General features: G+C 47.0%; 1 protein-coding gene across 1 annotated transcript in view; it reads left to right on the top strand.

Moving 5' to 3' along the window:
- The first annotated feature begins 306 nt into the window (after window positions 1-306).
- Window positions 307-25747, top strand: part of LOC115468219 (oocyte zinc finger protein XlCOF6-like) — a 34416-nt gene continuing 8975 nt past the window's right edge. The window contains exons 1-6 of the mRNA XM_030199753.1: window positions 307-532; window positions 11409-11529; window positions 15290-15403; window positions 15543-15656; window positions 20800-20960; window positions 25341-25467. Of these exons, the coding sequence (XP_030055613.1) occupies window positions 509-532; window positions 11409-11529; window positions 15290-15403; window positions 15543-15656; window positions 20800-20960; window positions 25341-25467 (661 nt within the window). The 5' untranslated portion in view covers window positions 307-508. The remainder of the gene's footprint in view (window positions 533-11408; window positions 11530-15289; window positions 15404-15542; window positions 15657-20799; window positions 20961-25340; window positions 25468-25747) is intronic.

Raw genomic sequence — 25747 nt, forward strand, 5'->3', positions numbered from 1 at the left:
TACGCCCCTGTCGCACTCTCTCTCTCTCTCTCACACAGTCACTCTCACACACACACTCTCTCAAACATGCACATTCCGAGGAAAACCTTGCTAGTGCCCGTTTCATTACATACAGAAATGGGCCTTTTTTACTAGGGGAGAATAAAAACCTTCTTGGGTGGTGAAGTGGCTTCAGCCTTGTGACATCATGTCATCTCCTGTTAATCAAATTTCTTTGACCACACCAGGGGGAGGAGCTCTGAACATGCTCTGCTGCTCTTTCCTTATCTACTGTCTGCAGAGCTGTAAAGAGGGAACGGGAAAAGACTCAGAAGAAAAGCAGAAACTTTCTGCCTTTGGGGTCTGCAAATTCCTGCAAGACCCAGTCTCAGATCTGCAGAGGGAATTTATCCGAGACCTGGAATCAGCTCAACCTCCTCCTGTTTTATTCATCTTTCCAGGAAAGGGGAAATCTCCAGCCTGAATCCCTCCCAGCAGCTGCAGAATTCAGAGAAGAAACAGTCGGGAAATGTCTGCCCTGGTTCCTGATCAGGTAAGAAATTATTCTCTCTCCTCTTGCACACAGGGTTCCTTCCAGCACTAAAAGGAAATATTTCTGTACAGCTTTTCCTGCTTTCTCTTCTCTCGCCTTATTTGTCTGTGTTGGAGTGAAGCAGTAGGGTCTAGTTTATGGTTATTAAAACAATATACTGCTAAGGTAAACTAAAGATTAAAGCTGTTTATAGTCAGCCCCAGGGTCCTTCCCTCTTGTTGTCATGTGCAAAAATGTAGGCCTGTGAGGAGGGGGGCAGTGGATGGTAGTAGGAAGGCATGTGGGACCCCTAGGGGACGGGGAAACTGCACATCGCACATCAATGGAAGGGAGAGGGGAAAATTCAGTGTATGAGGGAGAAATGCACATGTCATAGTGGGAAAGTGTTGCCAGACTGGGACAGACTGAATGTCCATCATGCCCAGTATCCTGTTTTCCAGCAGTGGCCAAAACACTTTACAAGTACCTGGCAAGATCCCAAAACAGTAAAAATAGATTTTATGTGCTTGTCCTAGAAATAAGCAGTGGATTTTCCCCAAAGTCCATCTTAATAATGGCTTATGGGCTTTTTTTCTTTTAGGAAGTTAGCCAAGCCAAGTGATTGGAGATCTAGGGAACGCTGGAATATATCCTTCTGGTAGGTAGGGCATATTCCCGGAGGGGGGGGGGGATGCATGTGGTTCCCCCCCCCCCCCCCCCCACCTGACTATGGGTGTAGACTTGGTCTTTGCAGCTAAGAATCTTTTCTTCTTTCTTTTGTTTGTTTCTCTCTCCTTTCTCTCAGCTTTGTGTCCTTCATATGATACGGGAAAGCGCGGGGTACAAATGTAACAAAAAAAAAAATACGCCCTGATGAGGAACAAACTTTCCTTCCTGTTCTTGTGAGTTCAGACTAATTATTTTGCAACTACCAAGGTTACTGATATTAGATTTTATGAGATTACTAATGTTTGCTACAGATACCAGCTACTTTTGTAGTGGGTAATAAAACCTACCTCTTTTTCCTGTCTTTTGAGGGGTAGATGCATCAAGCAAACGTAAAAAAATCAGAAACGTAAAAACCTTTACCGAATCTGAAATAACGAAGCATGCTCCAAAAACACAGCCCCAAAATGTTTAGTACGGTATTGTAAAGAACGATGCACTAATCCCCGTCGGTAATCGGCTCGTAAAGCATGCGCAAAGCAGCCAAGCGTTATGCTGGCTGCTCTGCGCATGCCAGAAACGTAAGAAAAAAAAGAAAACACAAACACGTGGCTCCCCACTTTCCCCTGCATGTCTCCACAAACATTAAAGGATCGGGAGGGGGCAAAGGCGCTCATCAGCAGCGTCCTGTATGGACGGCCTTGCCTTGCCCCCCCCCCCCCCCCCGAAGTCCCCGCTGCTCCGTTTGTGAAATAAAAGCTTTTAAAAATGAAACCTTTGCAGTTGCTGGGCTCCCCCTCCTTTCCTGTGTCTCTCTTCTTTAGTCGGCAATGCTCCGCCTCCTGCCCTCCTCCACCTCCGTGCCTCCCCCCCCCCGATTTCATCCCCGCCGCTCCCCACCGGACCCCCCCTCCACCATAATGGCCGGTGCAGCGCCTCTCACCTATGTTTGAAGGCGCTGCACAGGATGGATCAGCTATTCTTCAGCTCTTCTGTCTCCTCCGATGTCTCCTTCTTCTTCCTGTGTCCGCCCTCCTCTGATGTCAGCTATCTACGTAGATCAGAGGAGGGCGGACACAGGAAGAAGAAGGAGACATCGGAGGAGACAGAAGAGCTGAAGAATAGCTGATCCATCCTGTGCAGCGCCTTCAAACATAGGTGAGAGGCGCTGCACCGGCCATTATGGTGGAGGGGGGGGCACGGAGGTGGAGGAGGGCAGGAGGCGGAGCATTGCCAACTAAAGAAGAGAGACACAGGAAGGGAGGGGGAGCCCAGCAACTGCAAAGGTTTAATTTTTAAAAGCTTTTATTTCACAAACGGAGCAGCGGGGAGCAGCGGGGACTTCGGGGGGGGGGGGGGGGCAAGGCAAGGCAAGGCCGTCCATACAGGACGCTGCTGATGAGCGCCTTTGCCCCCTCCCGATCCTTTTTTAATTTAGTTTCCTTTTTTATTTTAGGCACAGGGAAGCAGGGAGCCACTTTTCTTTTAAAACATGCCAGCAATTTGGTTTTTCATCGTGCAGGGAGCAGTGGGGAGATGACAGCTCAGGCTTTAACGACAGGTCTGAGCTGACGTTAAATTTCTGGCGGTAAGTGAATCGTTGCTATCGTCGGTATGGTTAGTGCATTCCGAATTGTCTACATTTCAATGGTAGTTTCTCATTTGCATTCCAGTTTCGTTAGCTGCTACTGCCGTCGAAAAATAGGCTTTAGTGCATGGAAAGGATAGGAAATTCTTCCTTAAGGGCTCATTTAACGATGAAAAACATTTAGTGCATCTGGGCCTTGGTCTCTGTCTTGTCTTTCTGAGAAAATAGCATAAGCCACGCAGCTATTACACTACTTAATAGCGTACTGTGTAGAACAATAGCTTCCTTGTGTGTCCCCTAGTCGTAGGATTTCTAGAAAGAGTAATGCAAGCGATTCACGTCCACCCGTTCCATTCCACTCATTATTTTATTGACCTCTGTCATATCTCCCCTCAGCTGCCTCTTCTCCAAGCTGAAGAGCCTTAGCCGCTGTAGCCTTTCCTCATAGGGGAGTCATCACATCCCTGTTATCTTTTTTTGTCACCTCTCTCTGTAAATTTTCTAATTCTGCTGTTATCTTTTTTTGAGATGCGATGACCAGAATTGCACACAGTATTTGAGGTGCAGTGGCACTGTGGAGTGATACAAAGGCATTATAACATTCTTGTTTTCATTTTCCATTCCTTTCCTAATAAATACCTAACATTCTATTTGCTTCTCAACATTAGAAATGCTCTTATCAAAACATTGCTTATTAGAATCTACATTCTCCGATTTATTTACCACCACTTGAGAAAAACTGCAATTTGAGAAACAGTGGACTTGAACATACTCTCCATACTCTGAATTGAATCCCACAAATCTCTAAACCTCATTTCCTGCTGGTCCTCAAGAGCTGAGGGCTGGTGAATTGGGATAAGTAACATGGAGGCATATTTTCAAAGCATTTAGACTTACATAGGAACCTTTGGAACTTTGTAAGTCTAAGTGCTTTGAAAATGAGCCCCTATAGAGGGGAATAATCGAATGGCGCTGGTGAAATACATGGCCGGCGATGTATTTTTGCGGCACCGCAAACAGCTGGCCAGACCCGTATTTTCGAAAAAGATGGCCGGCCATCTTTTGTTTCGATAATACGGTTCCGGCCAGCCAAATGCATTGGATTTGGCCGGGGTTTGAGATGGCCGGCTTTGTTTTTTAGCAATAATGGAAAGTTATGTCGGCCATCTCAAATCCCGGCCAAATTCAAGGCATTTGGTCATGGGGGGAGCCAGCATTTTTAGTGCACTGGCCCCCCTGACATGCCAGGACACCAACCGGGCTCCCTAGGGGTCACTGTGGTGGACTTCAGAAAAGCTCCCACGTGCATAGCTCCCTTACTTTGGGAGCTGTGCCCCCCAACCCCCCCCCCCCCCCCAAAATCAAATACCCACAAATGTACTGCACCCACTAAAACTGCTCCAGGGACCTGCATACAGCCTCTAGGACTTATTGCTGCTGTATAACTTTGGCACACCAGTTCACACCTGAAGACTAATCTCTCTGAAAAAGTCCTTTCTTGAAATAACCATGTTTACTCACAGTTAACTGCAGATCAGAGGTTGTGCCCCACTGGCAAAGAGTCCCCTGGTACTAAGATAAGCAGTAGGTCAGAGCTGGCACAATGGTGTACAATGCCCTCTTTCAGCACCATTCAAGGTAAGAACTACGTTCTCTAACGTGGGTAACACAGGAAAAGGAACTAAAACTGGCTTACAAAAATGGCCACTACTGCATGGACTACAACAGGAAACAAAACAGGGCACACTCTGACCCAGTAAGCAGGGGGAAAGCACCAGGGGAGTAGAGCCTACCAACTACCAATACCTACACCCACCACAATGCATTGCTGATGTGACTCTGCAGTGCAAATAACAGAAAAGGTGTCACACTCACCCCAGAGCCACATCACAAGCAGGAAAAGGCTGTCGGAGGACAGAACACATTCTGCTGTCATGGAGGTGGGTACGGCATTTGAGGCTGGCTATAGGCTGGAAAAAAAGTGTTTAAAGTGCGTTTTTTTTGGTGGGAGGGGGTTAGTGACCATTGGGGGAGTACGGGGAGGTCATCTCCGCTTCCTTCCGGTGGTCATGTTTGTCAGTTCGGGCACCTTTTTGAAGCTTGGACCTGAAAAAAAAGGGACCAAGTAAAAGCAGCCAAATGCTCTTCATCGCCGCCTTTTTTTTCTCCATTATGGGCTAAAGCCGGCCATTTCGTAACCCTGCCCATGCCCACCCATGTCACTGCCAACACGCCCCCTTGAACTTTCGCTGGCTCTGCGACGGGAAAGCGGCGATGGTGTCAAAATAGCGGCTTTTCGATTATACCGATTTGGCCGCCGTTGCGGGATCGCCGGCCATCTCCCGATTTGTGTCTGAAGATGGCTGGCGATCACTTTCGAAAATGAGCTGGATAGTAACATAGTAGATGACGGCAGAGAAAGACCTGGACGGTCCATCTAGTCTGCCCAACAAGATAAACTCATATGTGCTACTTTTTGTGTACACCTGACCTTGATTTGTATCTGCCATTTTCAGGGCACAGACCATAGAAGTCTGCCCAGCACTAGCCCCGCCTCCCACCACCGGCTCTGCCACCCAATCTCCGCTAAGCTTCTGAGGATCCATTCCTTCTGAACAGGATTCCTTTATGTTTATCCCATGCATTTTTTAATTCCGTTACTGTTTTCATCTCCACCACCTCCCGCAGGAGGGCATTCCAAGTATCCACCACTCTGTCCGTGAAAAAATACTTCCTGATATTTTTCTTGAGTCTGCCCCCCTTCAATCTCATTTCATGTCTTCTCGTTCTACTGCCTTCCCATCTCCGGAAAAGGTTCGTTTGCGGATTAATACCTTTCAAATATTTGAACGTCTGTATCGTATCACCCCTGTTTCTCCTTTCCTCCGGGGTATACATGTTCAGGTCAGCAAGTCTCTCCTCATACGTCTTGTAACGCAAATCCCATACCATTCTTGTAGCTTTTCTTTGCACCGCTTCAATTCCAAAACTGAACACAATACTCCAGGTGGGGCCTCACCAACGACTTATACGTCCATAGCATGTCCATGATTCAATTCTCTGGTCACCCAGTCAAAGAACTCAATGAGATTCGTTTGGCACGATTTCCCTCTGGTAAATCCATGTTGTCTCTGATCTTGCAACTTATTGGCTTCTAGGAAATTCACTATCCTTTCCTTCAGCATCGCTTCCATTACTTTCCAATAATCGAAGTGAGGCTTACCGGCCTGTAGTTTCCAGCTTCTTCCCTATCACCACTTTTGTGAAGAGGGACCACCTCCGCCGTTCTCCAGTCCCTCGGAACCTCTCCCGTCTCCAAGGATTTATTAAACAAATCTTTAAGAGGACCCGCCAGACCCTCTCTGAGCTCCCTCAATATCCTGGGGTGGATCCCATCCGGTCCCATGGCTTTGTCCACCTTTAGCTTTTCAAGTTGTTCATACACACTCTCTTCCGTGAACGGTGCTGTATCCACTTCATTCTCATTTGTACTTTTTTTTTCCCAGTCCATCGCGGTCCTTCTCCAGGACCGTATCTATTTAGCAAATTTGCTTTTTCTTCATCATTATCCACATAGCGGTTCGCAGTATCTTTCAGTCTCACAATTCCCTTTTTAGTCATTCTCCTTTCACTAATATACCTGAAGAAATTTTTGCCACCCCTTCTTACATTTCTAGCCATTTGTTCTTCCGCTTGCGCTTTCACCAGACGTATCTCTCTCTTGGCTTCTTTCAGTTTCATCTGGTATTCCTCCTCGTGTTCCTTTTCTTGAGTTTTTTTGTATTTCTGGAACGCCAACTCTTTAGCCTTTATTTTCTCGGCCACTTGCTTGGAGAACCATATCGGCTTCCTTTTTCTCTTGCTTTTATTTACTCTCCTTACATAAAGGTTTGTGGTCATATTTATAGCTTCTTTCAGCCTGGACCACTGCCCTTCCACTTCTCGTATGTCCCCCCAGCCCATCAGCTCCTTCCTCAGGTATTCCCCCATTTGACTAAAGTCAGCATGCTTGAAATCCAGGACTTTGAGTTTAGAATGGCCGCCCTCCACTTCAGCTGTCCTATCAAAACCAAACCATTTGATGGTCACTGCTGCCCAGGTGGGCACCCACTCGGACATTTGACACACTGTCCCCATTTGTGAGCACTAGATCCAGCATTGCTCCCTCCCTCGTGGTTTCCGTCACCATTTGTCTGAGCAGAGCACTTTGGGAAGCATCCACGATCTCTCTATTCTTTCCAATTCCGCAGATGGAACCTTCCAATCTACATCCAGCAGATTGAAATCTCCCAGCAACAGCACCTCTCTCTTCTTTCCCAACTTTTGAATATCTGCGATCAGATCTTTATCTAGTTCCTCCAATTGTGTCGGGGGTCTGTAGACAACACCCACGTGGACAGAGGTTCTATCATCTCTTTTTAAGGTGATCCATATTGCTTCTTCCTTTCCCCATGTCCCTGTCATTTCAGTGCCTGAATAGCTGTTGGCAACTTGACAAAAGTTAATGATGAAACTGCTTCTTCCAACTAAACCTCCAGCCTGAGGAAGGAGGCATCAACTGGGAAGCCCCTAGCTGGCAGGAAAAGGGAGGGAGAGGTGGGGTCTGCTCCAGTGAGCTAAAAAAAAGCTCCAAAGGGAGAGGATTCCTGATTAATTGATGGTCCAGAAGAAATTAAGGTGTTTGTCCATAGGACCCGGGACACTTGGAGTCGCTGTCTTCGGCTTCACTTTGCGCTTCCCCTTTGAGAATTATAGTATAGAGTCAAAACTCCAAGGGGCAGGGTGTGCACCTTACCACCAGGGGCGTAGCCACGGGTGGGCCTGGGTGGGCACAGGCCCACCCACTTAAGCCCAAGGCCCACCCAGGAATGGTGCACCCCAACCACCCATGATCCCTTCCCTCCACTCCCACCTTGTCGTCCCACAGATCCAACACCTTTTTTTTCCTCCCTGTTTCTGCCGGTGCTTCCAGCTTGCAGGATTGGTGCTACCTGGCGGCAATTCACAGATACACAGACAGGCTCCGGCGTTCACTGTGAAACAGGGCCCTCGGCTAAGTAAATCAGGAGACAAGAGGCAAACTGGTTCCAAAGCAATGCAGCTTTATTGCTAGCAATGAACAGCACTGAGTTCAATCTCAGGATACTGTGTGTCAGAAATCATCTTACACTCTCATTTATACTTCCCTGCTGGGCCTGCGCATTGGGCCCCTTATACATCACAGTTGACATGCGCAGTAAACATTTGTAGTTCTCACAGTACACATTTGTAGTTCACAGTACATACATACGTCACAATACTGAAATGATACTGGCCAGGGAAACGAAACTTAACATCTTGTTCTACACACACACATAATACAATGCTCCTTTCTGGCAGAGGAGATAAGGTTCGTTAGGCTCAGAGATGCAGGGTGGGGGTGGCAACACCCTCCAAGGCCATTTATTCATGTGGCGTCTACGTGCAAGCTGATTTCTGTGTACAAGCCTTGGCAACTAACTGTTACAAGCAGTTTATCTAATGCGCCTGCATCCTGTCTCACACAGTTAAGCATCAAAACAGCAGGGGCTGACAGGCTGTGGTTAAGGCACAATACAAGAGATCTTAAATGTTCAGCACATTAAAGTATAGAGTATGCCACAAAAGGCAGAAGCAGAGGTAGTATGCACAAAGTAAAGTCCATCAGTAGTATGCACGGAGCTTGAGGTTGCCCTGTTGGTCTAGTGGTATCCAGTGTTCAGTAATCCACTCCTACAACTGTGCCGCATCACGCGGCGCCCTCACTGACGCAACTTCCTATTTAGGACGGGGCGTGGAAGAGGGAACACTGGAACTACAGTGCGAAGAGGTGCCGGACCTGAGACTGGAGGCGGGGAAGGGAGAAAAGTGCTGGACCGGTTGGGGGGGGGCATTGGAGGAGGGGAAGGGATAAAAGTGTTGGATGAACTGAGAGGGGTGCGAGAAATAGAAATGTTGCACATAAGGGTGAAGGAGAGGGAGAGGTGGTGCATGGGGAAATGGGGAGAAACTTTGGACATGACAGTGGAAGGGAGGAAGGGAGAGATGCTGCATTGGGGGGGGGGACAAGCGAAATGGACATGGCAAAGGAAGGGCATGAATGCTGCATAGGAGGGAGGGAGGGAGGGGAAGAAAGAAGTTGGCTCTGGGGTACAAGGGAGGGGGATAGACAGATGTAGGACATGATGAGAGGCAGGAAGAGATGCATAGGTGGAGAGGGGGAGAGAAGTAGATGGATCCAGGAGCAGATGAAAATGATGGAGAGATGCCAGACAATGGGCTTGAGGGAAGAGAGAAGGAGATATGCTGGACCATGGGGAACAGGACAGGAGGGAAGAGAGAACGGACAGGATATATCAGGCTACAAAGGTGGGGATGGAAGAAAGAGAGAGCAGATGCTGGGCTAGAAAGGTGGAGGAAGGAAGGCGCTGGGAATGGTGGAACCATGTGGGAGAGGCCAGGAAGGGGAGGAGAAGGGTGGCAAGAAAATGGGTGACAGCATAGTGATTACAGAGGGTAGAAATATGGTCATGGAGAATAGATTAAAGATGGAAGGGAATGGAAGCCTGAGGAAGGAGTGAGATGGGGAATGAGAGAGCTAGTGGGTGAAAGAAGAAGATAGAAATCTGATAGGTGGCTGAAAAGTAAAAAGGAGGAGAATGAGGAGAAAGAGGGTGAAATTTGAGTTGACAGAGGCAGAAAAGAAAAATAATGAGAGGACTGAACTAAAAAGGAATGATCATTATATCAGAGGTAGGTGTAGTGTGGGAATAGACAGCAGAGAGAAGACAAATGTACAGCAGCTGCTTGAAGGAGAATTAGTAGATGACAGACAGGAAATTGGAACCAACATAATGGAAAAATAAAACATCCAGACAACAAAGGTAGAAAAAAGCATTTTATTTTGAATGTTTTAAATGGAATATATTAGCTTTGGGAAATGTGCAATTGTGTTCAATAGAAAGGAAATGCATTTCTGTTGTTAAGTTTAACTTCTTGGGGTTCTCAATTCAATTTTTGTGGAAATATTTTAATTTCTAATTTGTGATCCCTTGGTCTGTATTTGGTGAAGGTCTGTCGGTGTGATTAGTATTGGCAGGTGGGGAAATTGGAGGGGAGGCAGGGAGGAGAGGGGATCAGAGAAAGTGCCCTCCTTTATTTTCTGGCCTGGGCCATAGCATGTCTAACACTGGCCCTGACCCTTGCTTTATAACTGGTGGGGAACCCCAAGCATCCCCAGCTGGGAACCTCCTCCGAGGGCAGCCAGAATTCCCTTCTGCCAGACTCTCCAGTCAGTGACAGCATCCTTGAGCCACCGACTACTAAGCTCGCATGTGGTGCTGGCATTAGTGGCTTAGGGACATTGCTGCTGCCTGCCGAGCTTGGTGGAGGGGAGTTCTGGCTGCCTTCGGAGAAAGTCTTCAGCTAACAGAGCTTGAGGATCCTCATTAGCTAAAGTATTTATATTTTGAGGTGGAGGTATGGCAGGGCAGAGATAACTTTGTGCCCACCCACTTTAGGCTCAGGCCCACCCAAAATTGGCTGTCTGGCTACGCCACTGCTTACCGCACGCCCCTTTTGCCACGCCCTGCAGCCTCACACCTGTGGTGCAACTCTTTTCAAGGCAACAGGACCCTCGATATCTGCGGGTGTCCAAAAGAGTGCCTGTGGAGTCAGCACCGACTCTCCCTCACAGGAAGGCTCCTCCCTCTGCAAGTTGAGAACGGGAGAGGGCAGCTCCACCTCATACTATTGCCCAGTGTTGCCAGGTGGGCGGTTTTACCGTTGCGGTTTTTTGGGCTTCTTTTTTGTCTTTTGGGCGGTTTTTAGGCGTTTTTTTTTTCGGCCGCAGGGGCGGGGTTAGTGACGTTTTGGACGGGGTTAGTGACGTTCTGAGCGGGGGTGATGACGCGGGGGTGGGGGTGTCAGGGGCGGGGTTTGAGTTTGGGCGGGTTTTGGGCTGGATTTAGGCTGGTTTGGGTGGGAAAAAAATTTCCACCTGGCAACCCTGCTATTGCCTCAGTGATAGCAATTTAGGACAAATTACTACTCTAACTGATGAAAGCTTATTCTGTTGTGACAGATCCCCTTTGTACATATGCTGCAGACACCAGCATGTTCCTAATATAACTGAGATAAAATAACAATTTACGATGACAACGTGGATACAGCAGCTGATAGTTTGTTTGCTTGCTTTTTTGTGTGTGTACCTATATGGCGGCTGTTGGGCTAAACTGGCTTCAGCTTTGTGACGTCATGCCGTCTCAGGTTCTTTCTCCAACCTTAGCTACACTAACCCACCAGACTCTTTGTCTCCCAGCTGTTCAGTTGTTGCTGCCTCCTCCTTCCAACTGCTACATCAGTCAACATGAGAGATTTCCAGTGTAAGGACCAGGAAGTCTGTGCAAAATATTGGAGATTTAAGGGGACAGAACTGGTACTGTATACTTCATACTATAATGTACTGGAGCTTCGTTCTTACTGACAGAGGTCATATAACAAAGTCTGTTACAGAAACATAGTAAATGATGGAAGATAAAGACCTACACGGTCCATCCAGTCTACCCAACAAGGATAAACATTATAATGAAACTGTGACTGACTGTGTGTTGTCTATTGTTCCAGGACTTGTTCAAGGATGTTTCTGCTTATTTCTTGGAAGCGGACTGGGACATTCTGGAAGAACGGCAGAAGGAGCTGTACGAGAAGGTCATCAAGGAGGTTCATGACATCCTCATCTCACGAGGTAAATATGTCTTTTTTATCATCTACCACACAGGCACATTAATGGAATGGGTGCTGTTATTTTATCAGAGCTGGAAAAATCCCAGGTACCAGGTCCCGTGGGCACCTGAAATTCAGACCTGGCTTCTGGTGCAAAAGAAAAAATGTTTACCTTAAACTGGAGGCTTCATACAAGACCAGCTGCAGTCTGTCTCCCTTTTCCATACAACAAATTCTGACCCTTCTTGGTGAGAACTACAACTTCTGTTTAAAGGGCCTGTCTGTCAGCTGCTAACTAGTCAATTACACTGTACAATGTGTAACCCCTTCAGATGGTAAGCAGATATCACAGAGAAGTTTGACACCTGCAGTGTGTGTAATCCTGTCCCTTGCCCCTGGGAAGGGGAAAACACTTCAGCCCTAGAGGACCCGAAGTGGTGAACTGGATTAGGAACTGGTTGACAGACAGGCGCCAGAGGGTGGTGGTGAATGGAATTCGCTCGGAGGAGCGAAAGGTAAGTAATGGAGTGCCTCAAGGATCGGTGCTGGGGCCGATTCTGTTCAATATATTTGTGAGTGACATTGCCGAAGGGTTAGAAGGTAAAGTTTGCCTATTTGCGGATGATACTAAGATCTGTAACAGAGTGGACACCCCGGAGGGAGTGGAAAACATGAAAAAGGACCTACAGAAGCTAGAAGAATGGTCTAAGGTTTGGCAATTAAAATTCAATGCAAAGAAATGCAAAGTGATGCACTTAGGAAGTAGAAATCCACGGGAGACGTATGTGTTAGGCGGGGAGAGTCTGATAGGTACGGGCGGAGAGAGGGATCTTGGGGTGATAGTATCTGAGGATTTGAAGGCGACGAAACAGTGTGACAAGGCGGTGGCCGTAGCTAGAAGGTTGTTAGGCTGTATAGAGAGAGGTGTGGCCAGCAGAAGAAAGGGGGTGTTGATGCCCCTGTATAAATCGTTGGTGAGGCCCCACCTGGAGTATTGTGTTCAGTTTTGGAGGCCGTATCTTGTTAAGGATGTAAAGAGAATTGAAGCGGTGCAAAGAAAAGCTACGAGAATGGTATGGGATTTGCGTTGCAAGACGTATGAGGAGAGACTTGCTGAACTAAACATGTATACTCTGGAGGAAAGGAGAAACAGGGGTGATATGATACAGACATTCAAATATTTGAAAGGTATTAATCCGCAAACTAACCTTTTCCGGAGATGGGAAGGTGGTAGAACGAGAGGACATGAAATGAGATTGAAGGGGGGCAGACTCAAGAAAAATGTCAGGAAGTATTTTTTCACGGAGAGAGTAGTGGATGCTTGGAATGCCCTCCCGCGGGAGGTGGTGGAAATGAAAACGGTAACGGAATTCAAACATGCGTGGGATAAGCATAAAGGAATCCTGTGCCGAAGGAATGGATCCTCAGGAGCTTAGTCAAGATCGGGAGGTGGGGCAGACTTATTCGGTTTGTGCCAGAGCCGGTGGTTGGGAGGTGAGGATAGTGCTGGGCAGACTTATACGGTCTGTGCCCTGAAGAGCACAGGTACAAATCAAAGTAGGGTATACACAAAAAGCAGCAAATATGAGTTATCTTGTTGGGCAGACTGGATGGACCGTGCAGGTCTTTTTCTGCCGTCATCTACTATGTTACTATGTTAAGAGAGACAATCAGACTTTGATATAGGCGCAACCAGTAAAAATCTTTATTGGTATCTCACTAAGCCAATACAAAATAATTGTTCTCTCTGGAGCAGGTTGTCACCCAGTAGCCAGACGCACAACCTTCTCAGCTATCACATATATATATTGTTGTAAGTTCCGTTTCTCCTAAATCATGTGATTTCTCCTAAACTAACATGATCATATATGGATCTTTCTGTTTCCTTCCATCACACAATATGGTAATATACAAAAATGGCAATTTCCTGTAGTCTACCATCCTTTCCTACTTGTGTTCACATGCACACTTTGTGGCAATTGGCTAATTCCTTATCAATAACGCGTGATCACAGCGTGGAAAACCAGCTAACAAATAAGTAGTATGAAACACCTGGTGTCCTTCCTCTCTGAACACATATTTCTATTGTAACATCTTGGAGTCTGTAGAGTCCTCAGTCTCTCATCACCATCAAAGTTATATCCATGTGTATCTACAATATATGGCCGCATAGCCTCAGTTCCTCCTAAGTTTCTCCTTGGCATGTGATATGTACTTTCCATTTACTAAGAAAGCACTGTAGCTTACATATAGCTGCAGGAAGAAACTAAAAATATGCTGATAAGAGCAAGGCTAGGAAAACTGAGGGCCAGCAGGGCCACATTACAGGCCTAGTATAAGAAGGAATATACAAGTGACTTCAGCTTAGAGGTTCCTGAATAGAAATGAGGCACCAGAAAACCTCCAACATTTAATATAAATCAGGCAGCAAATTACAGCACACTCTTCTCTCCAAACCTTCTCAGGCCAATACACATAGCCCAAGATATACAGTGTCACCCTAAGTCTATATATGGTGCTTAAAATTGTGTGCACTGTTTGTTCAGAAAAAGAAACAGATGAAACCTCCCCAGGGTTTCTACATTGTAAACCCCCAGGGGGTTCTTGTGTGTGCTGAGGCCCTCTAGTGGCTCCTGTCCAGGCTCTCCAGCTATTCTCACTGGCCCTTGACTTCTGAGCAGTTTGTACAGATGCATGCACTTCCTGCTCTCCGCCCAGCCTCACTGGCCTTGGGGCTCCTGAGCTGGACTCTGGCTGGTCCTCTCTTAGTCACTAGCACGCACCAACCTCTATATCCTGGGCTCCTTCCTTACTCAGGGTGACTGCTCTGCCAGGCCTTCCTCCTGTTGGAAATCCTTCCCTGTTATGTCCAGTGTGCCCTGGTCACTCCTCCAGTTCAGGGGCAGTGACCCACTGCCCTTTTCCGGGGACTCTAACTAGGATTCTCCAGACTTCACAAATATGCAAATAAGGCAGTCATCATATGCAAATTCACTTTATTAAGTTCAGTCCTGTGGGGAACAAGTTCTTTCACACTCATCCTTTAACTTGTGCTGCTCCACTGAGCCCCCTTATTTGGGGAGACCTGGGTCTCAGTATCAAACAGCCACCTTAGTGTACAAGCCCCCAAACACAAAGTCTCAGCCCCCTGTCCTTTTCAAGTCAGTAGCAAGATCAGTACTTGCCTCTCAGCAGGATTTTCTCCCCCTCTCCAAACAAGTCTTTCAAATTCCACAGAGTTTTCCAACATAATCAGGGTAAGCTTTTGGGGAACCAGGTTTGTAATTCTTCCAGCAACCTCCCCCAACAGTCAGGGTTTCCCCACAGCAAACAGGTCTAACCCACAAGAAAACAGGCTTCTCTCTTTAAGCAGGTTTCAATCAAAATAACTTTCAAAACAATATGGATTTTCAAACCTCCAGGTGCTGCTCTCCCCAGGCTCTCAAGCTCCCATTCCATTCTGGTTTCTTCTCCCTGCTCAGCCTGATTAACCCCCTCTTCCATCCAATCCTCCTCCTGCTTCTCACCCCACCCCTCCCTATTACAGGTGGGCAGCATGATATGCTGATTGCGGGTCCAGGGGAACTGGGCTCCTTCATTCTCCCTCTTGTGGTCAGAGACGGTATATGGCCAGCTTGCCTATCCCCTGGGCTCTCACTGCTGGGACTGGAAATGCATTCTGGGAGATGTAGTTTAGGGTTTTGCTGCTTCATTCTATACATCTGGGATGTAGCCTTGTCACAACATATACATTTAAATGCCATTTTCCTACTTACTTACAGGTTATTCAATTGTTAATCCTGATGTTATGTTCAAGATACAAAAGGAAGACAAGAAATATTTCACTCCACATTTTGAGTGGGAGGGAAAAGAAAACCCAAATGATCCCATGAAGAGTAAGTAAATGTTTTGGATTTGAAGGGCTCTGAATTTTCAGATGAAAGTCTCCAGACATTTAGAGACTTAAAATCCATTTTCTAATCGAGTATTATCGTATCCTTGGTGAATCCGTCTAGATTTGTTTTCTGTTAACAGACCCTCCGATTATAACGTCTGTGATCTCACTCAGTGTTAAACAAGAGGAAGATCTCCCCTTGATGGATCCTCCTAAATCAGAGACGTCTGAACAGACTCAGCCTCCTGTAACGAGTAAGTATAAAATTCCTCCTGCACATTTTAATAAAGTCAGCCGGGATTATTTAGGAATTGAGATCTGATGGAATAAGAACCTGTTATCCTCTCTGCCAGGGTGTATGGTTGAGGAGCAGCGTTAATACTACTAGTAGTACTACTTATCATTTCTATAACGCTACTGGACGTACACAGCACTGTACACAGGCACGTAAGAGACAAAGCTTAGAATCTATTCAAGACAATTTCCTCAAATTATTACTTTAAAAGGAGTGAAGCCTGTGAAAACTGGGATTACTTTAATCAGTGGGATTTGAATTAGAGACTTAAGTATACGTATTGTTAAATAACTTCTGGCTTCTAAAAGAGAGAGAATGTAATCAGATGTATTTTTTCTAACTAATATTGGACAATAAGTATGTTTTTCAATGAAATGATTTGACTATACACCGTATTGGCCTTGAAGAAGCCAACCAGATGATCAATGTGGAATAATGAATTAGACGAGTAATATCTGGGGATAATCAGGTTAATACCACGGGGGGGGGGGTTTTCTGTTTACTGTTTAATTGATCTCCTTGTCTTGTTTCACTCTCCCTATTTAGTGGTCTAAGGAAGAGAATAGAATCACCTGAATGAAATAATTCCTACATATTACTTTCTCTGTATTTCCAGCAAGTTGTTTTATCGCTTGTAAAAATTTAAATGGTTATAAATAAATAAATAAAATAAAAGAATCTATTCAAGACAGACCAATAAGAAATTAAGGACTTGACGTTTATTGTGGGAAGGGGCTAATTGTAGAACAGAGGAGAATGGAAGTTATACGATACCTTCTGCAAGATCAGTTTTCTTCTGTGCTGGCTATCTACCATTTTGGGTAGGCGATCATGTAAAATGCGGACCGGTGTCCTTCATCCAACCCCTCAGACTCCTTCTCTCTCTTTCTGTCCCAGTTATTTTTATATTCCTTTCCTTTATGTCACCATCTCTGGCAGGTTATTCCAAATCGTGTTTTCTTCCTCTTTGGTTCTGGTTTATTTATTAATAACTGGGGTTAACAGTGAAATAACCAGGGCTTTTTTTTGCCGATGGGCACCGGTACAGTGTACCAGAACCTTTTTTTTACTGCTTCCCTGTTGGCATCACTGTGAGGCTGATCCCGTTTCCCACCACTGCCTGCCTCTGACAGTCTGGGCCGCTGATAGTAATCATAGAGTACTAGGCCCGGCACCAGCGCTAACTTCAGTAGCGAAGAGCCTTCAAGCGTTTCTGCTCCTGGAGTTCCTATTGGTACCACTCTGACGCATACGTCTCCGAGAGTGTGGAACCAACAGGACCTTCCCGAGCGCATGGGTGCGGAGGCTCCTCACTGCTGAAGTTAGCGCTGGTGCCGGGCGGCCCAGATTGTCTAAGGTAGGCAGCGGGAGAGGCAGGAAGAGAAATACTAGATGGGTGGCGGGGGGGGGGGAGGGTTGGACTGAAGGAGGTGAGGAAATAAAAAGTGGGTGAGGTTGAAGGGTAGGTGGGAGAGAGTAGAAATGCTGGACATGGTTGGAGGGGAGGGAAGAGGAGAGAGAAGTGCTGCACATGGAGAACAGCAGGGGGAGGAGAGAGGAGAAATGCTGGACATGGTTGGAGGGGAGGGAAGAGGAGAGAGGAGAAGTGCTGCACATGGATGAAGAGCAGGGGGAGGAGAGAGGAGAAATGCTGGACATGGTTGGAGGGGAGGGAAGAGGAGAGAGGAGAAGTGCTGCACATGGATGAAGAGCAGGGGGAGGAGAGAGGAGAAATGCTGGACATGGTTGGAGGGGAGGGAAGAGGAGAGAGGAGAAGTGCTGCACATGGATGAAGAGCAGGGGGAGGAGAGAGGAGAAATGCTGGACATGGTTGGAGGGGAGGGAAGAGGAAAGAGGAGAAATGCTGGACATGGTTGGAGGGGAGGGAAGAGGAAAGAGGAGAAGCGCTGGACGTGGTTGGAGGGAAGAAGAGAGAGGAGACATGCTGCACATGGATGGAGAGTAAGGGGAGTAGATAGGATGAAGAGCAGGGGGAGGAGAGAGGAGAAATGCTGGACATGGTTGGAGGGGAGGGAAAAGGAGAGAGGAGAAATGCTGCAGATGGATGAAGAGCAGGGGGAGGGGAGAGGAGAAATGCTGGACATGGTTGGAGGGGAGGGAAGAGGAGAGAGGAGAAGTGCTGCACATGGATGAAGAGCAGGGGGAGGAGAGAGGAGAAATGCTGGACATGGTTGGAGGGGAGGGAAGAGGAGAGAGGAGAAGTGCTGCACATGGATGAAGAGCAGGGGGAGGAGAGAGGAGAAATGCTGGACATGGTTGGAGGGGAGGGAAGAGGAAAGAGGAGAAATGCTGGACATGGTTGGAGGGGAGGGAAGAGGAAAGAGGAGAAGCGCTGGACGTGGTTGGAGGGAAGAAGAGAGAGGAGACATGCTGCACATGGATGGAGAGTAAGGGGAGTAGATAGGATGAAGAGCAGGGGGAGGAGAGAGGAGAAATGCTGGACATGGTTGGAGGGGAGGGAAGAGGAGAGAGGAGAAGTGCTGCACATGGATGAAGAGCAGGGGGAGGAGAGAGGAGAAATGCTGGACATGGTTGGAGGGGAGGGAAGAGGAGAGAGAAGTGCTGCACATGGAGAACAGCAGGGGGAGGAGAGAGGAGAAATGCTGGACATGGTTGGAGGGGAGGGAAGAGGAGAGAGGAGAAGTGCTGCACATGGATGAAGAGCAGGGGGAGGAGAGAGGAGAAATGCTGGACATGGTTGGAGGGGAGGGAAGAGGAGAGAGAAGTGCTGCACATGGATGAAGAGCAGGGGGAGGAGAGAGGAGAAATGCTGGACATGGTTGGAGGGGAGGGAAGAGGAAAGAGGAGAAATGCTGCACATGGATGAAGAGCAGGGGGAGGAGAGAGGAGAAATGCTGGACATGGTTGGAGGGGAGGGAAGAGGAGAGAGGAGAAGTGCTGCACATGGATGAAGAGCAGGGGGAGGAGAGAGGAGAAATGCTGGACATGGTTGGAGGGGAGGGAAGAGGAGAGAGAAGTGCTGCACATGGAGAACAGCAGGGGGAGGAGAGAGGAGAAATGCTGGACATGGTTGGAGGGGAGGGAAGAGGAGAGAGGAGAAGTGCTGCACATGGATGAAGAGCAGGGGGAGGAGAGAGGAGAAATGCTGGACATGGTTGGAGGGGAGGGAAGAGGAGAGAGGAGAAGTGCTGCACATGGATGAAGAGCAGGGGGAGGAGAGAGGAGAAATGCTGGACATGGTTGGAGGGGAGGGAAGAGGAAAGAGGAGAAATGCTGGACATGGTTGGAGGGGAGGGAAGAGGAAAGAGGAGAAGCGCTGGACGTGGTTGGAGGGAAGAAGAGAGAGGAGACATGCTGCACATGGATGGAGAGTAAGGGGAGTAGATAGGATGAAGAGCAGGGGGAGGAGAGAGGAGAAATGCTGGACATAGTTGGAGGGGAGGGAAGAGGAGAGAGGAGAAGTGCTGCACATGGAGAACAGCAGGGGGAGGAGAGAGGAGAAATGCTGGACATGGTTGGAGGGGAGGGAAGAGGAGAAGTGCTGCACATGGATGAAGAGCAGGGGGAGGAGAGAGGAGAAATGCTGGACATGGTTGGAGGGGAGGGAAGAGGAAAGAGGAGAAATGCTGGACATGGTTGGAGGGGAGGGAAGAGGAAAGAGGAGAAGCGCTGGACGTGGTTGGAGGGAAGAAGAGAGAGGAGACATGCTGCACATGGATGGAGAGTAAGGGGAGTAGATAGGATGAAGAGCAGGGGGAGGAGAGAGGAGAAATGCTGGACATGGTTGGAGGGGAGGGAAAAGGAGAGAGGAGAAATGCTGCAGATGGATGAAGAGCAGGGGGAGGGGAGAGGAGAAATGCTGGACATGGTTGGAGGGGAGGGAAGAGGAGAGAGGAGAAGTGCTGCACATGGAGAACAGCAGGGGGAGGAGAGAGGAGAAATGCTGGACATGGTTGGAGGGGAGGGAAGAGGAGAAGTGCTGCACATGGATGAAGAGCAGGGGGAGGAGAGAGGAGAAATGCTGGACATGGTTGGAGGGGAGGGAAGAGGAAAGAGGAGAAGCGCTGGACGTGGTTGGAGGGAAGAGGAGAAAGGAGACATGCTGCACATGGATGGAGAGTAAGGGGAGTAGATAGGAGAAATGCTGGACATGGAGGGGAGGGGGAGAGGAAAAATTCTGAACATGAATGGAGGGGAGGGAAGAGAGGAGATATGCTAGACATGGATGGAGAGTAGGAAAGAGAGATGCATGTGGAGGGGAGGGGAGGGAAGAGAGGAGAATGTTGGACAGATGAGGGAAAGAGGAGAGAGGAGAAATGCTGGACAAGAATGGAGGGGAGAAATGCTACACATGGATGGGGGAGGGGAGAGAGAGGAAGGAGATGCACATGGATGGAGGGGAGAGAAGAGAGCAGAAATGCTGGACCTGGTTGGAGGGGAGGGAAGAGGAGAGAAGAAAAATGCTGAACATGTATGGAGGGGAGGAAAGAGCAGAAATGATGGATGTGGATGGAGGGGTGGAAGAGAGGAAGGAGATGCATAGGGATAGAGAGGAAATAAAGGGAAGAAGGAAAAAAAACATGGGGGCTAAAGACCTCTCCCGCTCTGTCTTATAGAATTTTAGGGTCCAATATTAAAAAGGGTTTATTAACTGGGTAGGAGAGGGTCCTGCCCAGTTAAACCACACTGAGCTGGTCATTCCCAGATATTCGGTGGCCCTTAACTGGATAGTATCGCTGAATATCCCCTCTGCTGTCCTGACTGCCTCAAGCTGAATACCTATCTCAAAATGATTTAGCAGTTTTCAAATTTTCAGTGTGCAGTAAAATCTGATTTATACAGAAACTAGGTGGAAAACTGTGTAAAAATAAAACCCCCAAAACTCCTGATGACAGACATTTTCATTATATTTACGCAGTAGCAGTGTGTATAACAGAGCTGTTTGTAGCTGTTGAGAAAGGAGTTGCTCACCACAGTATGAAAATATCGGGGTATTTCTAGAATACATTTCTGATGATGATCAGTACAGCAGTACCCTTCTTTTTTTTTTTTGGTCCTGTATCAGTGGAGGTCCCTGTGAATAATTTTGGGCATATTTTGCTGTCTTTTTCCTATAATAGGCTCCCACAATGTTAAACCTGACATTTTAATCCAGTTTGAGCAAAAAGGATTCAGGACTGAGCCTCAGGGATCTGAGGACAGAGGAAATCTGACCACCACGGGCACATGTGAGGAACTGCCTGAAGCATGTGATGAAGCTACGATTAAAGCTAGTAATGAGGTGATACAAACTTTTCCTATAAGAAAGATTCCCTCCTGTGGACCAGGGATAGTGAGAATGAGGTGTTATAATCACAGCCTCTGACTTCTAACTCTTGTCCTGTAGATAATGTGTTTGTTCTATTTTTCTTATTTTTACTTTTCTTCTTTCATTTGTGTACTCTTTTTTTTTTTTTTTCATTTCTTCTTTCTCTTATTCTCTCCCCATCCTTATCCCATGTCGCTCTCTCTTCCCTTTATCTTCTTTAGTATCTATTATTTTTTATTTTTGTTTTTTTTGTTACGTTTGTACCCTTCACTTTCTCACTCATGGCAGGCTCAATGCGGCTTACATGGGGCAATGGAGGGTTAAGTGACTTTCCCAGAGTCACAAGGAGCTGCCTGTGCCTGAAGTGGGAATTGAACTCAGTTCCCCAGGACCAAAGTCCACCACCCTAACCACTAGGCCACTCCTCCACTGTTGCTACTATTGGGGATTCTACATGGAATGTTGTTGCTATTCCACTAGCAACATTCCATGTAGAAGTCGGCCCTTGCAGATCACCAATGTGGCCGCACAGGCTTCTGCTTCTGTGAGTCTGGCAGGACGTCAGACTCACAGAAACAGAAGCCTGCGCAGCCTTCTACATGGAATGTTGCTAGTGGAATAGCAACAACATTCCATGTAGAATCTCCAATAGTAGCATCATTCCATGTAGAATCTCCAATAGTAGCAACATTCCATGTAGAATCACCAATAGAAGCAACAGAATCTCAATAGTAGCAACATTCCATGTAGAATCTCCAATAGAAGCAACAGAATCTCAATAGTAGCAACATTCCATGTAGAATCTCCAATAGTATCTATTTTATTTTTGTTACATTTGTACCCTGCGCTTTCCCACTCATGGCAGGCTCAATGCGGCTTACATGGGGCAATGGAGGGTTAAGTGACTTGCCCAGAGTCACAAGGAGCTGCCTGTGCCTGAAGTGGGAATCGAACTCCTTTACCAAGTTTTATGATCTTCCCTTTGTCTCTCACTCTTTCTGACCTCTCTCTCTCTTTACAATCAGTTTCCTGCTGAATTTTTATTCTGTTTCACTCAATTTCCTCGTTAACATATAGCCCTACCACCCTCCAGTTTAATCCACGGTGATATAATTTGGACCCTGATTTCAGAGTGTTCCTTCCATTGGTTATCTTCCTTCCACAGATCAGAGGCCCTCTTTTTACCACTGCCCTCGCTGCTCCTCCCCAAAAAATAATCCGGCCTGGAAATGGTGTGCCCGTCGATAGAGCCGGATTGTCGCGCGCCATTGCCCCAGTAGCCTTACCGCGGCATAGTAAAAGGGCCCCTAATTGTAATATACTCTAACTCTCCCTTATTTTTCAGGCTTCTAGGATTTGTATACAGACATTTCAAAGTGTGTGTTTTTTTCTCTGTACTGTATTTACAGCTTGCTTAGTCGTTGACAGGGATAGTTAGCAGTCTTTACTCTCCATCTACTCACCCTTTGAAGGCATTTGAGCCCACCTCTTTAACATTGCTTTTGACTCGTAACCACTTGTAACCACTCGCCTCCACCTACCCTCCTCTCCTCCTTCCTTCCTGTACACATTAATTGATTTGCTTACTTTATTTTTTGTCTATTAGATTGTAAGCTCTTTGAGCAGGGACTGTCTTTCTTCTATGTTTGTGCAGCGCTGCGTACACCTTGTAGCGCTATAGAAATGCTAAATAGTAGTAGTAGTAGTAATCTGGCCTACTTCTGCCTGTGTTGCAATTTCCCTATCGGGATGCGCTTACTTCCCTGTTCTGATAGTATCCTTTTAAAGATACCTAATCCCAGTCCATCTATTCCTGAGTGACTGTCAACAGTCCTAACTGTTTGAACGAGTCTGAAGTTAATTTGAAGCGCGCTGTTAGGTTGTTCAGTGCTAGTTGCAGTGCGTTCCACCTTTTTTGAGCATTATCATAATAAATAAGACTAGAAATACCTGAAACCAGGAAGTGACACCAAAAGACTCGCCGCTTAACACAAGAAGACTCTTGAGGTAGGCCATTGGGCTGAAACACGGGCCTTCTTGAGTCGCCGTCATTGTGTAATAAACTTTCAAGACTACACAGCATCGTTGGGGTTTTTTTTGAGTCACCTTCGCTATCTTCTGAGTGCCATTATCTCTGCGAGGTTTTTTGTTCTTTTGTATCTTTTCTTTTATCTTTTGGGTTCTGCACGTGGAACAAGGGAGTATTTCTGAGAATGTTGCTCTGGAGCTTCTGGATTTCAGCTTTCTATCTAAGAGCCTAACTTTGGCTTCCAGGACTTCCCTTCCACACTTTCCTATGTTTTTGGTACCCACAGGTATCAAGACAGCTGGCTCCTCCCCATCACTGTTTAAAATCCTATCTTGGTAATGTGTGAGATCTGCCTCCTTCACACCATCCTTACCCTTCCCTCTCTAGCAGAAGCTCCTGAAGACACATCCTCAGTGCGAGAGGATGATACTTCTTTGGAGGCTGGATTCTGGCTATTGAATTATTTCTGCCTCACCAAAGTGATGCTTTCCTTTTTTAGATGATCTCTCTACCAAGATAGTACAGAGGCTGCCAGACTAGAGATGGGACTTGTCTACTATGTCCGTGTTTGTTCTCCTCTGTATTCCTCTCTGTCTGCTTCAGTGCTTCCAATTCTGGTACTCTAGCCTCAGACTCATTCTTTGAGAACCAGGAGCTCTTTGCACTGGGTACACACATGTGATCTCTCATCAGCAGGGAGATAAGCATACATGGGTGCTATCCAGTCTTTTGAATGAAGTGCCACATCTTACTGCTAGATTGCTGTCTGCATCTCAATATTGGTGAATTGTTTAGTTATTCAAACTTGCTAAGAGAGTAAGGTTACCTAAAGTAATATAAAGGGCCTTAAGATTATTTGGTATATTTTACGCTTTTATTTTGCGCTTTTCTCACTGAACTTCAAATTAATTGTTGTATAGGGTGAATGATTTGCCTATGAACATAGCCTGTGGTGACAAATCTCCCCCCCCCCCCTTTTCTGCCATCTCTGTCCTTCTTAAAGCATATGAATAGCTTGAATATCTTTGACAGGTTTCAACTAAACTGGTCAACGTTGAATATCAGCCAGTTAAGTCGAAACCAGCCAAAAATAAACTGGATATTCAATTCCACCACAGAGGTTTAGTATTGGCGGGGGGGGGGGGGGGGGGGGGGGGAGGTCTCTTGGGGTTCTGTGTTTTCTGCTGTTATTATTTGACATCTATATGTCCCCTTTATGTGATCTTTTGTGGCAGAGTGCTGTTTGTCAGTTTTTACGCTGATGCTATATTATCGATTTGCACTTTTTTCTAAGTCTCTCGGTTCTCATCAGTCACAGATAGTGAGATTTCAGCACAGTGGGCTCAAGATGGCCCAACAATGAATATGGAAAAGACTGAGATGATGGTGGTACCTACTGATCAGCTCTGCTCTTCTCTGCATTATATATATATATATATATATAGTAGATGACGGCAGAAAAAGACCTGCATGGTCCATCCAGTCTGCCCAACAAGATAAACTCACATGTGCTACTTTTTGTGTATACCTTACCTTGATTTGTACCTGTCCTTTTCAGGGCACAGACCATATAAGTCTGCCCAGCACTATCCCCACCTCCCAACCACCAGCCCCTCCTCCCACCACCGGCTCTGGCACAGACCGTATAAGTCTGCCCAGCACCATCCCCACCTCCCAACCACCAGCCCCTCCTCCCACCACCGGCTCTGGCACAGACTGTATAAGTCTGCCCAGCACCATCCCCACCTCCCAACCACCAGCCCCTCCTCCCACCACCGGCTCTGACACAGACCGTATAAGTCTGCCCAGCACCATCCCCACCTCCCAACCACCAGTCCCGCCTCCCACCACCGGCTCTGGCACAGACTGTATGTCTGCCCAGCATTATCCCCGCCTCCCAACCACCAGCCCCGCCTCCCACCACCGGCTCTGGCACAGACTGTATAAGTCTGCCCAGCACCATCCCCACCTCCCAACCACCAGTCCCGCCTCCCACCACCGGCTCTGGCACAGACCATATAAGTCTGCCCAGCATTATCCCCGCCTCCCAACCACCAGCCCCGCCTCCCACCACCGGCTCTGGCACAGACCGTATAAGTCTGAGATTTCAGCACAGTGGGCTCAAAATGGCCCAACAATGAATATGGAAAAGACTGAGATGATGGTGGTACCTACTGATCAGCTCTGCTCTTCTCTTCATTTTTGTCTTTACCCTCCTTTCTCGAACCTTTTCCAATTCAGAATCAAATCTGTAATCTAGGATTAGTTCATGACTCTGCTGACATTTCGTTCATAGGTTTTATTGTTTTTGTTTGCTGTTCTAGGCATTGGTCACTTTCAAGGATGTTGCTGCTTATTTCTTGGAAGTGGACTGGGACCTTCTAGGAGACTGGCAGAAGGAGCTGTACAAGAAGGTCATCAAGGAGATTCATGCCATCCTCCTCTCACGAGGTGAATATGTGTTTTCTGTCATCTACCACTCAAGCACATAAAAATCACAGGAACTAGATACCATGGGCACCTGAAATTTAAGATCCTGGCTTCTAATGCCATCCCATATGCCTGTGAAAGACACCACTGCTACAGGATCTGCAAAAGATGCTGTTCTTTTTTACATAAAACGTAGACCTTAACCCTTCAGTGTCCAGTGTTCCCGTAATAAGCCATATGGGAACAGATTGATGGGAACATTGGACACTAAAGGGTTAAACTAGAGGCTTCACACAACACC

The sequence above is a fragment of the Microcaecilia unicolor genome, chromosome 4 (assembly GCF_901765095.1).
Source record: "Microcaecilia unicolor chromosome 4, aMicUni1.1, whole genome shotgun sequence".
NCBI classification, from domain to species: Eukaryota; Metazoa; Chordata; class Amphibia; order Gymnophiona; family Siphonopidae; genus Microcaecilia; species Microcaecilia unicolor.